We start from the raw sequence: 14,571 nt of genomic DNA, 5'->3' as shown, positions 1-14,571 counted from the left end.
ATCTATTTTGTCTCTGTTTTGTTTACTTCTAATCTTATTCTATCCATTCCTCTGTCAGTTATTTGGAAGCAATCGGGCAACAAAAGAAGGAACTATCTATGTTTTCTGTAAAACTTATTCTGTAACTCAAAATGGACTCTAGGAGATAAAGAATGAGCCAGCCTCTTTCTTTATGCCAATTTAAAAAACAGAGGAAAGAGCATTTGAGACCCAAGTTCTAGCTTTTTCACAGCTAAAAGTAGAGTCTGGATAAATCAACCTCTGTACATTTTACTTTTCTAATCTGCAAAATGAGAGCACGGATTTAAATCAGGTCCATTACTCCAAAGCACACAGGAGTGAGGTAAGAAATAAAAATAATAAAGTACTCCTTGTGTGAGACAATAGGGAGTGGTAGGAACTCTGGCATATGTAGAAGCACATGCCCAGACTGAGGGAGTCCACCACTAACCCTCATAGGCCAACACTCAAGAATTCAGGCTTCATACTGTCTTCTTTTTACCCCCCGCAAGGGAAGCCAGAAATGCTTATTTTCAAATGTTGGCTTAAATTAATCTAACACATGACATAGACAAACAAAATATGACTAAAGACCCACTGCCCCTGCATTTGTGACTTTGGAGCCAAGAGACTTCTAGAGTCCTTTCCAGTTGCAACTTTCCATCATTCAGTTACAATGGGATGCCCAAAGTGAACGGCCAGTTTCAATGCAAACTGGATGTTCTGTGATCCAGTTAGCTACTTCTGTCTGCAGACCAATTTTTGACCCAGTTGAAAATGTTCACTCGGGTATAAATAGTACATACTAAAATTTCTGGGAAAATCTGACTGAGGTCACTCTTTTTACATGCTGAAATTTCTAATTCAGGTCAACATAGATCAACTTCTGATACCATTCAGGGATGTTCAATCTTTGGCTTCCCTGGGCCACACTGGAAGAAGAAGAATTGTCTTGGACCACGCATAAAAGACACTAACACTAATGATAGCTGATTAGCTAAAAAAAAAATATATATATATATAAAACTCATAATGTTTTAAGAAGTTCACAAATTTTTGGGGGGGGCCACATTCAAAGCTGTCCTGGGCCAAGACTGGACATGCTTGATTAGATTAAGAGGGTGGTGAAAAAAATTTAAAATGACTCTTCAGTTCTTGTTTGATTGATTCACTGTCATTCAATTATATGAAATTATAACATGCAGCTCCCCAAAATGCAAATGCGAAATGTAGGTGTGATATGACCCTGATTTAAAATCCTTAGAGCTTTCAAATAAAAGTTAAGGTGCTTGTTTGAGAGGCAGGTTCCTGAACATTTTTATTTACTTTAACATTTTTTAAACTTTCTATTTGAGAAATACTTAAACTTGTACAGTACTACTGAAAGCTGATAGAGAAATAATTCCTTTCTTTGGAGATAAAGAGATATGGAAAGGTTGCTACCCCACCACATGTTTTGTGCTTCTGAAATTATTTATCCCCCTGCAATCTTCTTTGACAAAGATGTAATTGCTTCAGCAATACAAAAGCTGAAAGAAGGCATTTGGCACACAAATCTCTGCAATGCATTTATTCTGAAGAGAAGTAAAACTGCTACTGAATAGCAAACGATATTCAAAGTGTGGTTTCCTTTCAAATAAACTGTATCCTAAATCCCAGAGATCAAGTTGTACACACCTCAAAAACGTCAACATTCTTTCATTTATTTGCAAAATCAAGAATTTTAACTCCTACTAAATAACAATGGGGAAAATGTCCATTGCAAGTCTCGTAATCAGAATTCTAGAATAAGATAGAAGACTTTTCCAGAACGCATGTTTTAAATTGGATAGATGCACAAATAATAGGGAGTTGGAAAGTGAGATGAGGGAAACCACAGAGCAAAGGAAAATCATAAAAAATATTCAAAAGGTGACAGAATGAGAAATTACAACTTATACCATGGCAGGAATTAATGTCAGCTTCTGTGTAAAAATTAATGTGAATTCGCCAAAGCACTTTGAGAAGACACAATTATAGCAAGTGTTTTTAACAAAGGTTTGGCCAAAAGAAAATCATTGCTTGGTGCAAACATGGACCAACCAAGTCTTTTGCAGCCTCCTTTTGCAGTAACAGGGTAGATATTTTTGACTGATATATTTCAATTAATAACATATAAAAGCGTTCCAGACACATGTATGACTAGCTTCTTTTAGAAAAGGAAAGACCTCAGAAAATGATTATGTCTTCAATGTTTGCCTTTTAACATTTTTATTTAGAACTCAATCTTTGCTATATGGTTCCATAAACTGAAAAAAAAATTTCATAGATGAAGTTCAGCTCTAATCAGTGATAAGGGGTTAGTACCAAAATCTGTACAATTTTTATGGGGTAGAATTTTAATAGACTTTGTACAGAACTGTTTGAACTAATGTATGGCCTTTATTCTGCCATTTCATTTAACTTGTGTTTGTGACACAGTATTTATGATTCAGCCATGTCAACACTAGAAATACTTTGTTCCTCACATCAAGTGCAGCCTCGAATAAAGTGCACCTTTTGATGGATGCCAGTCAGATACTGTGTATTTCAAAAAAAATAGTGTGAAAGGTCACTGAATGTAGAAACAAATGAAAAGGTGGTTTTGAGCCACAGCCCTTCAGGGACTTTTCCACCTGCACCTGTCTTAAAAGTCAATGCATGCCTTTTAAATATCATGATTCATAACATATTCCTTATATAATCATGAAAGTGTAGTCTTGCGGTTGGAACAACAAAAACTGTCTAATGAAATTTAGATACTATTTATGCCTACACAGAATTAAAAATAAAATAATAATAATATGGTATTTTGTGAACGAACATTTTTAACACCAAGCACAGTACTAAATATTTTATATGTACTATTCTAATTAAAGCCAACCTTTAAATCTATGAGATAAATACTGTCATTATAGTCACGTTATAGATGAGTCAACTAGGGCTTAGAAAGAGATAAAACAACTTACCCAAAGGTAAATAAATAGCTAAATAAATGTTTTAAGGCCAAAAGCAACAGCAGTGCAACAACAAAAAAAAAGCAAACCCTGACTCCATAGTCTATTTTTATAGGCATTATGCTAGATTGGCAGAAAATTTAAGTTCCCCAGAAATGTCTTAGCTAATCCAAGGATTAATGTCTTTGCCTGTCTTGCTAGATTTGTCATTTGTCATTGGTAAGGTATTGATGAGATTTGACCCAAGTATAGAAATCCGAAAGGATCACCTTTATATTTTGTTGTGTTTTTTATAACTACCACAGCACTTCATTTCAAAAATAAGGGAAGAGGAATTTAACACCTGACAGACTCAGGCGCGATACTCTGATGGACATAAACTTTTTATAATTGTGGTTTATTTTGCTTCACACAGAACCCAGTGCTGCTCCCACAGATGTCAAGGCTACAAGTGTGTCTGTGTCAGAGATTCTTGTTGCATGGAAACACATTAAAGAGAGTCTAGGAAGACCACAGGGATTTGAGGTATGAACAGAATGATTGAAAATAAGCCTTATTGTTTCTTCTGGCATCACATTCTCCTAAAGAGAGGTCTTGGTGACACTTCAGAATTTCAACAGAATTTCTTTGAAATTTTGCTCTATGTTAAAGAAACTAAGAAATACTATTTTACTGACATGTGTTATGTTGCTTATTAACTGTTTTTTTTTTTCAGTACAGTAGCTTCCATAGCACTATGCAAAGATGTTTTTAAAAGATGAAGTAGAGTTTTAGACAAAAGCAGGAGCTACAGGTAGATATTTAATGGTATCCAATTTATTGGTCATTTTAAAAGTTTTTGTGTCTTTCTTTCTAATAATTTAATGTATAAATACAAGTTTTCCTTTTGTACTTTATTGGTATCTCTTACCCTCAGTGCTGAATTATCAAATTTTGCTTGGAATTTAAATATCTGTATTGTATCTACGTATTCAGATAGTTTTTTTGGTCCCTTAAATGTTGCCATTTTTAAACATAGTTATTCCAGCCTTATAATGGTGAACATTTCATATCAAATGAATTAACATCAATGAAATTTTAGCCTCCACAGAGACTAGCAGATTGTGAGTAGTCTGTGAACATGAATATTCTATGATAACAAGGTTCTGCTTCTCACACAGCTCTTGTTCTTGTTCTTGCCTTGCTTGGCCAGTCATAGAGAGGAATTAGGGGAATAATGTCTAAAGGTCTGACCCAAGAATTTAGTTGCATTTAAAAAACATTTATTCTTACTTTTCCTCTGCTTCAGTTCCCATTAAGAGAAAATCATCTTGTGTTTTGAACAATGATCAAGTATAGGATTTGTACACTAACATGGTTTCCAGACTGAAACATATTTTTAACTCTATTTGAGTTTTCAAATAATGCCCGATAATTATTTGATTAACATACAGCTGGCATTAATGATTTCTATGATAAAGAATTTATACAATCTAAGGGTTACAGCAAGAACAATTTATGGGAAACCATTACCTACTTATACAATATCATGGACTTATTTCTACAATCTTGCTTCAATTAATTATTTGGAATGATAATTTAGTATCTCATTATGATTGCATGTTTACGTGATGAATATTTCTGTTTCTCCCAATCCATGCTTCAGAGACCATGTTTGTTCATCATTAAATCTCAGCAAATGATAGTGTATATATTTGGCCCATAACTGACCACAATAAATACGTCGAATGAATGAATGTTTGTGTGGCACAATTAGCCCCTTTCTATCCAATCGTAGAAGACACTGTGGTGGTTTGTCCAGTATCCCTTCTCTATGGAGGAGGGACAGTGTGCCTCCTCCAGCTGCTGTGAGTGTTGACTGCTAATGGTTCTCAGCTCCCACTCTAGAGAATTGCCCTCCACTGAGGAGAGCTACATTGCTTGGAAAGTGACCTCGCCACACTTAGTCAGCCTAAGATCAGTGACTGACTGATACTTGTCTCTTACCTCAAGGAGGAAACAACTTTATGCTGTAGTTTATGATACAGAGCCTTGCTGTGTGCATCAGGCCAAAGCCAGATTTCCTGGAACCACATTCTTGCTCAGCTCCCTCTAGCTCCCCATTCTGAGCTCCTCCCTTTTTAATAGGTTTTACCTGTAAGCATTTTCACAGTAAATAATATGCACCAAAATCCCTATCTCAAGCTCTGCTTTGGGGGACTTCAACCGAAAAGAAATACATTAGTGTGAATTCACTCTAAACCTCTGAATCAGAACATCCAGGGCAGATGTCTGGTGTGCATACCTTTCAGAAAGCCACAAAGTATATTCTGGTGCACGGAAGAGTGGCAACCCAGGCTCCTATATCTCAAAGGGATGTTCCCCTTATATAGCCAGTCACCCTCAAGCTTTTTCTATACCTGCCCTAGTAGCATGACACTCAGATAACCATTGTGATTCACCGTGTTGACATCTCTCTGTGAGGTCCTACAGAGATCACATGTGCACAATTCTTCTCTTCCTAAATATAAATCATTTATTCTTCAATTCAATAAATATTTATGTAGACTTATTAAGTACCAGACATTGAGCTAAATGCCAGGAATAAAAGAATGAGCAAAATAAAGTCCCTGCTCTTCTGAAGCTTGTATTTTGTAGGGAAGGCACACAATCAACAAGCTAAGAAATAAGTGTATGATTTTTTTAAAAAAATATGAGATATAATTTCAGTTGATGATACAGGCTATGAAGAAAAAATAGAGTAAGAAGGTAAAGAGTGAGAGAGTCTGATATTTTATAGAGGTTTGAGAAATCAACCTTTCTGTGGTTGTGACGTGTGAGTAGAGACATGATGTAATGAGAGACAGCGGAGAGAACGGCAAGCCCAGGAGCTCTGAAGTACCAGCGCGCTGGACTTCTTCAAAGAACAGGAAGTGAATGATTTTGGTGAGAGTAGGGAGCACAGGGAGAGTGGGAGAAGGATGATGATGAAGAGATTATCAGGACAAGGAACAGGTTTCTGGGGTCTTAGGAACCACAGAAAGAAGTTCAGATTTTATCCAAAGTATAAGAAGTCATAAAGTATTTCTAACTGGGAGGGACAAGTCAAGATCTGACATATTTAAAGCCTCTCTCAATCTGGAAGGTAGAGAATAGACCCTGGGGAGGACCTCAGACAGAAGAGCAGAGGGGCAGCTGTTCCAACCTCAGTGACAATGAGGTTGCTTTCAACCAGAGTGGTAGCAGTGGAGTTGATAAGAAGTGGACCTTTTAAAATATATTTTGAATTGAGGTGAGACAAAATTTGACAATAAATTACATGTAGGCTATGAAAAAGATGAGACAAAGATAATTGCAGAGACATTTGACCCAAGAAACTAGGCAAATTACATTGTCATTCACAGAGATGAGGAACTCACAAAGAAGAGTGGGTTTTAGAGCAAAAATCAAGGATTCTGTTTTGGGTGTTTTAAATTTTAGAAACTTTTTTTATTTCTAAAAAGAGTTCTCAAGCAGGTCTTAAGAGGAAGACTGGGGATGGAACTATAACTGTGGGAAATCGTCAGGATATAAATAGTTTGTATGCATATACCAGCTGAGATCACTGAATATTTGATAAAGAAGGCGCCTGAGAATTGAGCTCTGGGGTGGACCACAATTTGGAACTCAAGGAGAGGAGAGGGTCTGGTTGAAGAAACTAAGAAGGAGACACTGAAGAAATTCAGAAGCCAAGAGAAGAATTTCAAAATGGAGAGAATGTTCCATGCTGTCAAATGCTGCTGGGGAATTCAGAAAGATGAGATCTGAGATTGCCAGATGGATATAGCAATGTGGAGACCATAAGTAACCTTGATGAGAGAGATTTTATGGAATGCTGATAATGAAGGCTTTACTGGAGGTTAAGATCAAGATTACTCAAGAGTGACAGTCAAGACCATCAGAGCACAATGTTTTCACTAGATCAGCTTCATTCAAAATAACTTATTGCAAGCAAAAATGGAATATCTTTAAAAACAGAAAGTTAATGAGAATGAATCAAATTCTGGAACAATCATCACAATGACATTTTTGAATTAAAATAAATCAACAAAAATTCTGACAATGACTTTATACAAACAAACCAGGACAGAATTCATGGACATAGTAACTATTCTATTTCATAGTGCATTATAAATTGTAGTTTCAAAATATGGCATCTTGTTACCAGAAAATAAAAATCAACATCTCATTGTGAAATTCTTTGCTTTTTATAAACAGAACATAATGAAAACTTTGGATAAACATGACATTAACTCTTATTTTAAGTATATTCAGTGAAGACTATTTTTTATTTATACTGTTTCATAACTGAATAGCTGCATGTAGATTTAACACTAAATATGATACAGGTGAAGTTATCAGGATCTCTCTTTTCCTCTCTTTTCTGTATTCTTTTTCCCTTGAAAGAGAGTTCTGCCTCTGTCCTTCACCGAACACATCTGGAACTTACTGCTCTCCTCTTCTCCCCACTTATTTTTCTCTATCAAAAATGTCACTTAGTAAAAGATTTCCCTAATTATTACTAAAATATAATGAACTCATAAAGCTTAACAATTTTGTTTACTTTTATCCCTCTTTTTCACTCTATCCTTACCACAATCCTACCTGTATTTACTAATGGTCGAATTCAGAGCATGGTGACAATAAAACAAATATTGAAACAAGGGCATTTGTCACCAAAACCAAAATGACCCGTTTCACATTTTATGTACTTATAATATCAGTCCTATGACTCACTTTTCTAGCCATAATTTTAAATTTCCCTGCAAAGTCTAAAACAGCAAGCTACTACAAAAGCATTAACTATGAACCATTTTGAAAATAGAGAATACAGTGTTTTCAGCTGCCCCTCTTATTTTTCCCGAATCAGAACATGAATAAGATAGATAAGGTTCTGATCTTATGAATGTTACATCCTAATGGGGGAAAACATTTTTTTAAAAAATCAAGCAAACAAGTAATAAGATAAACTCTGATAGTAATATACATAGAGGGTCAAAAGTATAGCAAACCTGGTTACTGTGAGAACAGAAAGTGAAGCACTGGGAAATTAAAATAGTTGGAGGGTCAGGTGGAGACAAGATATGTATAGATATATGGGTTATGAAAAAAAGTTTGTCTTTTATTTGAAGTGCAGTTGAAAGCCATTGAGACAATTTAAGGCGGGAGTCACAATGTCCGATTTATGTTTTTCTTTTTTTTTTAATCACTCTGGCTGCTCTTATATGAAGAATGAAAGGGAGAGGAAAGAAAGGTCAGAGAATTGAAGTTATGAGTTATCACAATAATCCAAGCAAGAAATGATGGTGACCTAGACTTCAGCCAAAGCAGTGGAGTGGGAGAGAAGCAGATGTATTTTAGAGGCAGGGCTGGCAGGATTTGCTGATTGATCTGATGTGGAGGAAAGAGAAATGATGACTCCTGCATCTCTGGCTTGGACACATAGGTAAATTGTGCCATTTACAAAAAAAAAAAAAAAATGAAGGAAACTGAACAAAGAACAGATTTGAAGCTAGGAAATCAAGAGTTCTATTTAATCACATTGAATTTTTGATGCCTGTTAGAAATCTAAGAGGGTAAGTCAGATAGGCAGTAGAACATGCCAGTTTGGAGTCTAATTGAGAGAACAGGGCTGAAAACAGAGATGGCCATTACAGAAGTGGTATTTAAATCCATGCTACCATAGGAAAGCATCTGAGGACAAAATTTCAAGAGGAGAGGAGAGAAAAAGAGCAGAGGGGAATGAGGAGGGTCCTGCTGTGTCCTGGCACACTCAGCATTTAGAAGTTGAGCTGAAGAGGAAGAATCAGCAAGGAGACTGGCAAGAATAAATCAGTTTTGTAGCACGAATACCACGTATGAATCAAAAAAGTTAAAGGAGTTGACCAAAAAGAGGGAACCGGTCAACTATGCTTAATGCTGCCAAGAGATCAAGTGAGATAAAGATGGAAAAGTGCCTGTTTGGTTTACAGGTTATTGGTGATAACTTCCACAATCAAATAAATAATCAATATCCCTTATGTTGTCAATTAGTAACTTCAAGTTGTAGACATTTAGTAACCTTAATAATGCCACTGCTTCTAAAGAATGGTTGGTGGAAATAGTTTGAGGGCAAGGGAACGTCATTTCAGAGCTCTCAGCCCATCAGCACCTTAGTTAATGTGGAATTTCCTGTATTTTGTCAGGACACCAAGGGGTTTTGGTATTCATTCTTGTGTTGAGAATCACAGCTCTCCGGCGTTGGTGTCAGAAATGGTTAAGAGCAAAATTCAACATCTGAATATATTTTTGCACCATATATTATAATGGGAGTATAATTAGCCACTGCAGAAAACTCTTTTAGCCTCAAACAGAGTGGAAAGAAGTCAAATTGAGACTTTAACATGGTGTTTCCCTTGATGTACCAGGCATTATAGAGAAGGTAAATGAGAAACAAGATATCATTTCTGAAGTCATGTACACAGATTATTTCCTTCTAGAATATGTTTTCTGTCAAGTCCATACTCATGTGCCACTTTGAAATTGATGACTATATCCCTGGAATACATAGTGTGGTATTAACTAAAACACCTCAAAGCATTTTCCTTAATAAATAATCAAACTGGAACCTATTTGTGATTCACTTGTCTCTGAAATCTTTGTATTTTCTTCTCTACTAATTGAGGGAAGCTACACTTGAGCAAGAGTCATTTGGAGAGAAGATGGCATCATTAAGGGTAGTAAAGTCCTTAAATCTCTAACAGCCTTACCTGATCTCCCTCCTGCAAGTTGCTATCATTAGGCTTTCCCTTCCCACTTCTGACTGCAGGTTCTCCTGATTTGGTTGCAGCCTGACTCTGATTCTGGCCCTAAGTTGGCAGTCAAATTTCATCTCACATTTCCCTGACCTGGCTTTCTGTATGTTTCATTTGAATCTCATTTATTATTTATTCATTCATTTATTTAACTAGTATTTATTAAATACCTGCTACGTTTTGATGCAGTATTCAGGCTGAAACAATAAATAAAACTGAGTTCCTGACCTTATGAAGTTTGCAGTCTAGCAAGGGAGACTATTTCTGTTTTCTTGAGTTTTTGTATTTTGCTTCAATCCTCAACTAGGGTCTTGATCCTAACTTCTGGTAGCTCCTTTTGCTGATAACTTGGTTTTGATAATCTTTTCCCTGATGCAGTCCTGCAGAACAGCAGTAAGGATCTCAGTCAGAGGTTTCCCCTGGTAGCATTTGCCAATATTCTACTTACACTTGGCATTTTGGCCTTTCACAAGGAAGCTTCCATTACATCTTAATTGGTTTAAGAAATAATAAACCAAGCATTTTGACTTAAACTTTTCATTTTTAACTAACCCAACATTTTCAAGTACATTAAACAATCCAAATCAAATAGTGATTGATTTTTGTTATTAAATTGACGAATTGCTTTATCTAATAGAAAGGTCATGACAATTAAGATGGTAAGAATAGTTTTACAAAAGACAAGGTCAGAATGATGGCAGCCCAGACAAAGTGATCAATGGTAAGGGGCTTGAGGACAATTTAGCAATTTTATCCCTTTCTGTTTCTGAGTGGATCCATCTTTAGACATTTTAAAAGGTCACAGTTAGGCTACATGAGAACTCTACTGTACAAAGAAAAATGGTGGTCTTTGCCTTTCAACCAGCTACCTCCTGAAAGGATAGCACTACCTCAACAAAAATGACCATCTGAAGAAATAAGAAAAAATATGAAATTCCAAATGTAGACATTAACCCATCTATTTGTATTTTTCAAATATTTGAGAAATTTTGTCAACATCCACTTAGAACCACCTATTTGTAAATTTTGGTTACCAGCATGGAATTAGTTTGAAATTTTATGGTAGCAGGGACTAAATGTAGAAAGCACTGACACTGAGATATGTGAAATGTCTAGCTTATGATATGCAGCATGATTGAAAATTGAAAGTGGGCTGTATTTATTGAACAACTTTGATTCATGAATAACCATGACTGTCCCATCTGGATTGCCATCTCTGTCACTAGCCCATACAAGTAAATTATTAGGTTCAGTTTTGAATTTATGAACCCACCAGCATTAAGTGTCCTGTGAATGGTAATCTCTGAATCCTAGAGCAGAGTCCCTCAAGCTTTTCAGAACATAAAAGGATTTTTATGTGCATACAAATTCAGAGCAGATGCTAGTCTGGCAAGAAGGGAGAGTAAAGGCTAAGGCCAAATTTCATAATCATTTCTGTGATTTTCCCAGATCAGCAAAACAGACAAAGTAAATTGTGATAATGGAATGTTGGATGATTCATTTTTTTCACTCCTTCACTCATCAAGCATTTATTCAGTATCAGGCACTATGCTGGGCACTGGGAATGTACATATAAATAAGATCTAGCCCTTACCCTCAAAAAGCTCACAGTCTAATATTGAGGGAGGTTTATGGGAAGTTGAAGTAAACAAAAAAGAAATACATTGGAACAATATAATTATCGTGTCTATAATTACCCCAGGATTTCTTAGCATCCTGATCCTCTGAAGAAACAGTGTGAATAAATCTGTGCCAATGCCTTATATGGGTGTAAGCTTCCCTGTTTTCATGAGAATATTCTTCTGTCCTGAAATTGTCCTTTATTTTCTAAATAAGTCAATCAATAAAATAGTTATATTAACTGAATAAAATAGAAATGAAACTTTTTTTCACTAGATGTAATTTTTAAAACATTCATATTTCATATTCTGCCTGTGGAACAAAGTCCTCCATGATTGCCAAGTTTATGGTGCTTGTATTCATTCATCCCTTCTTGTAAGATAATTATTAACTGTATTTTTATCTTTTTAATAGCTGGACTTATTTTAACAATAAGCAACAATGTATTTTGTAGCAGGAGTTTAAGTGCACAGTATCCTGGTTTCAATTGTGAACATTTTAGTGCTTATTAATAAGAAAAAACAAAAGACAAAACAACTTGTCTCATTTTACAATACTCACTAAAAGGCACCTCTAGCAACTTCTTTGCTTGGGCTACGTGCAAGGTTCACATGTGTTCTTTTTAAACCTTCCAGAGGATATGCAAGTCAGAAGTTCATTTTAGACATGTCACTAAAGCCATTTCCACTTATTGATTGCGCTGAAAAGACTCCAATTGTGTTTCGCTCTATAAAAGATGTCGTGGTGGGGATTTCTTCAGGGGAGAAGGGAAAAGGTTGTTGTTGTTCTTTATTTTATGATCTGACTCTAATCATTAGAGAAGGAGACAAAATAAATGGGCCTCCCTGTTCTCTGACAATAACTCATGCTAGGCAGATTGTATTTACTTTGTATAGTGGGGGGAAGAAATGTATATGTGTGAAGATGGACTTTCAGATACAAGTAAAAGGGGAAAAAGAAGCTGAAATGAAGCTAGTCACCAGAAAGCTAACAAAGGTTGTTTTATTTTCCATACGCTGTGTGGGTAGCCGCCATTTTACAGAGCCTGTTTGGCTTTTTATTAATACTACATAAAAGTAAGAATATAAGAAACTAAACAATAAGAAAAAATAAAATGCCAATTTTATCCTTTCTTTTCTGAAATTCTGAGGACTCTCATTTAAATCAAAGAGCTTTTAGGTCACTATCATTAGATTTCTTTCTTGGCTTATTTTCATAAACTCTGAGGCCAACTAAAAATTATGCTTTCTGAGAATCATCAAATCAAAAGCAAATTGAAGTAATGTTTCAGTTGTTTAACTTGTTCTTTTCTTGTCCTATTGAAACACAACTCTATAATTTTTATCAAAAATAGTTACTCACTTTACTGTGTTTTTGTTTCATTTGATTCTAGATGCATGGCTTCGTGGTTGAAATTCTCTAACTAAAACAACTTAAAAATTTTTTTTTCTACTGGAATTTTGACATAAACTATTTTATTTTCAAGACTATTAGGATATTTTCCTGAACATATTGTTGTAACACAAATGGAACCAAAAAAGTATTGATGATATGTTTTATCATATTTAGAAGTATTTCTCGGCTGGTCGCGGTGGCTGACGCCTGTAATCCCAACACTTTGGGAGGCCCAGATGGGCGGATCATGAGGTCAGGAGATTGAGACCATCCTTGCTAACACAGTGAAACCTCGTCTCTACTAAAAATACAAAAAATTAGCCAGGCGCGGTGGTGGATGCCTGTAGTCCCAGCTACTCGGGAGGCTGAGGCAGGAGAATGGGGTGAACCCGGGATGTGGAGCTTGCAGTGAGCTGAGATCACGCCACTGCACTCCAGCCTGGGCGATAGAGCAGGACTCCATCTCAAAAAAAAAAAAAAAGTCTCATTTTTTTCACTCTTCAACATGAATGTGAATTTATTGCACCATCTCTAAACAGGGGTTTCTCATCCCTAAACCCAGCCGTCCATGAGTTCATCAAATGTCCATCCTCAGTTTCACTCTATTATATAATGCACATTTGTACAAGCAGAGCATCCACGCCAAAAAAATGAAATCGCACATGTAGAGAGCAATTTATTTATAATTGACATTGTCAATTACTAATTGACTGTCAATTACTAAAGTGCTGAGACTTTATTTTCCAAAGGGCAAAGCTTTTTAACAAACCTACACACAGAAAAGTGCACAAATTATTTTATTTTACAAATACTTGAACGTTTTTGCTGAAATTTTCTGAGAACAGCCCATTTAAAAGTTTCCAAATTGTGAAAAAATCTTCTTCCTCTTGAGGGCTGGGTTTATACCTTAAGCACCTGACAATGTACTTGTGATAGAGGAGTACTAAATCTATGAGCGTTGCACAGATAGATACAGACATGGGCTTGCTTAATAAACTAGGAAATGAAGAAATTGTATAAAGTGTTTAAACACAAAAAGAAAAAGGTTTACAAAATATATATTTAGCATTATGAGAATTCTGATTGTTAATTGACTAAATACCAATTACTAAATAGCTGAGACTTTATTTTCCAAAGGGCAAGGCTTTTTTCTTTAAATCTGCATACAGACAAGTGCACAAATCATAAATGTATAGTAATAGGTGAATGATTTACTATGAAGTAAATATACTTGTCAAACCATAATCCAGTCCATGAAGCAGAACATTACTAAACCCGAGAGACCCAATTTGGGTCTCCTATAGTCATTATCCTAATTCTTACCCCCAAAAATCACTATCCTGACTTCTGCTTTTTTTTTTTTTTTTTTTTTTTTTTGAGGTGGAGTCTCGCTCTGTTGCCCAGGCTGGAGTGCCATGGCGCAGTCTCGGCTCACTGCAACTTCCACCTCCTGGGCTCAAGCAATTCTCCTGCCTCAGCCTCCCAAGTAGCTAGGATTACAGGCACACGCCACTGCACCCAGGTAATTTTTGTATTTTTAGTGGGGATGGGGTTTCACCATGTTGCCCAGGCTGGTCTTGAACTCCTGACCTCAGGTGATCCACCCGCCTCAGCCTCTGAAAGTGCTGGGATTACAGGCATGAGCCACTGTGCCCAGCTGACCCCTTTCTTTTTGACAGATGAAATTATGTGGATTTATCATGTACATGCTTTGAAGTATATATACATCATACAATGACTAAATCTAGCTAATTAGCATATGCATTAAT

At 36.0% G+C, this 14,571-nt stretch overlaps 1 protein-coding gene across 2 annotated transcripts in view; it reads left to right on the top strand.

The window, feature by feature from the left end:
* CNTN5 (contactin 5) overlaps window positions 1-14,571 on the top strand; it is a 1,343,728-nt gene that overhangs the window by 1,289,484 nt on the left and 39,673 nt on the right. For both annotated transcript variants that reach the window (XM_003253028.3, XM_003253029.3), the window contains one exon: window positions 3,391-3,500. In XM_003253028.3, the coding sequence (XP_003253076.1) occupies window positions 3,391-3,500 (110 nt within the window). The remainder of the gene's footprint in view (window positions 1-3,390; window positions 3,501-14,571) is intronic.

This window comes from Nomascus leucogenys, chromosome 15, assembly GCF_006542625.1.
Source record: "Nomascus leucogenys isolate Asia chromosome 15, Asia_NLE_v1, whole genome shotgun sequence".
Lineage (NCBI taxonomy): Eukaryota > Metazoa > Chordata > Mammalia > Primates > Hylobatidae > Nomascus > Nomascus leucogenys.
The sequence above is the reverse complement of the archived record's forward strand: the minus strand, read 5'-3'. Positions and strand labels throughout refer to the sequence as shown.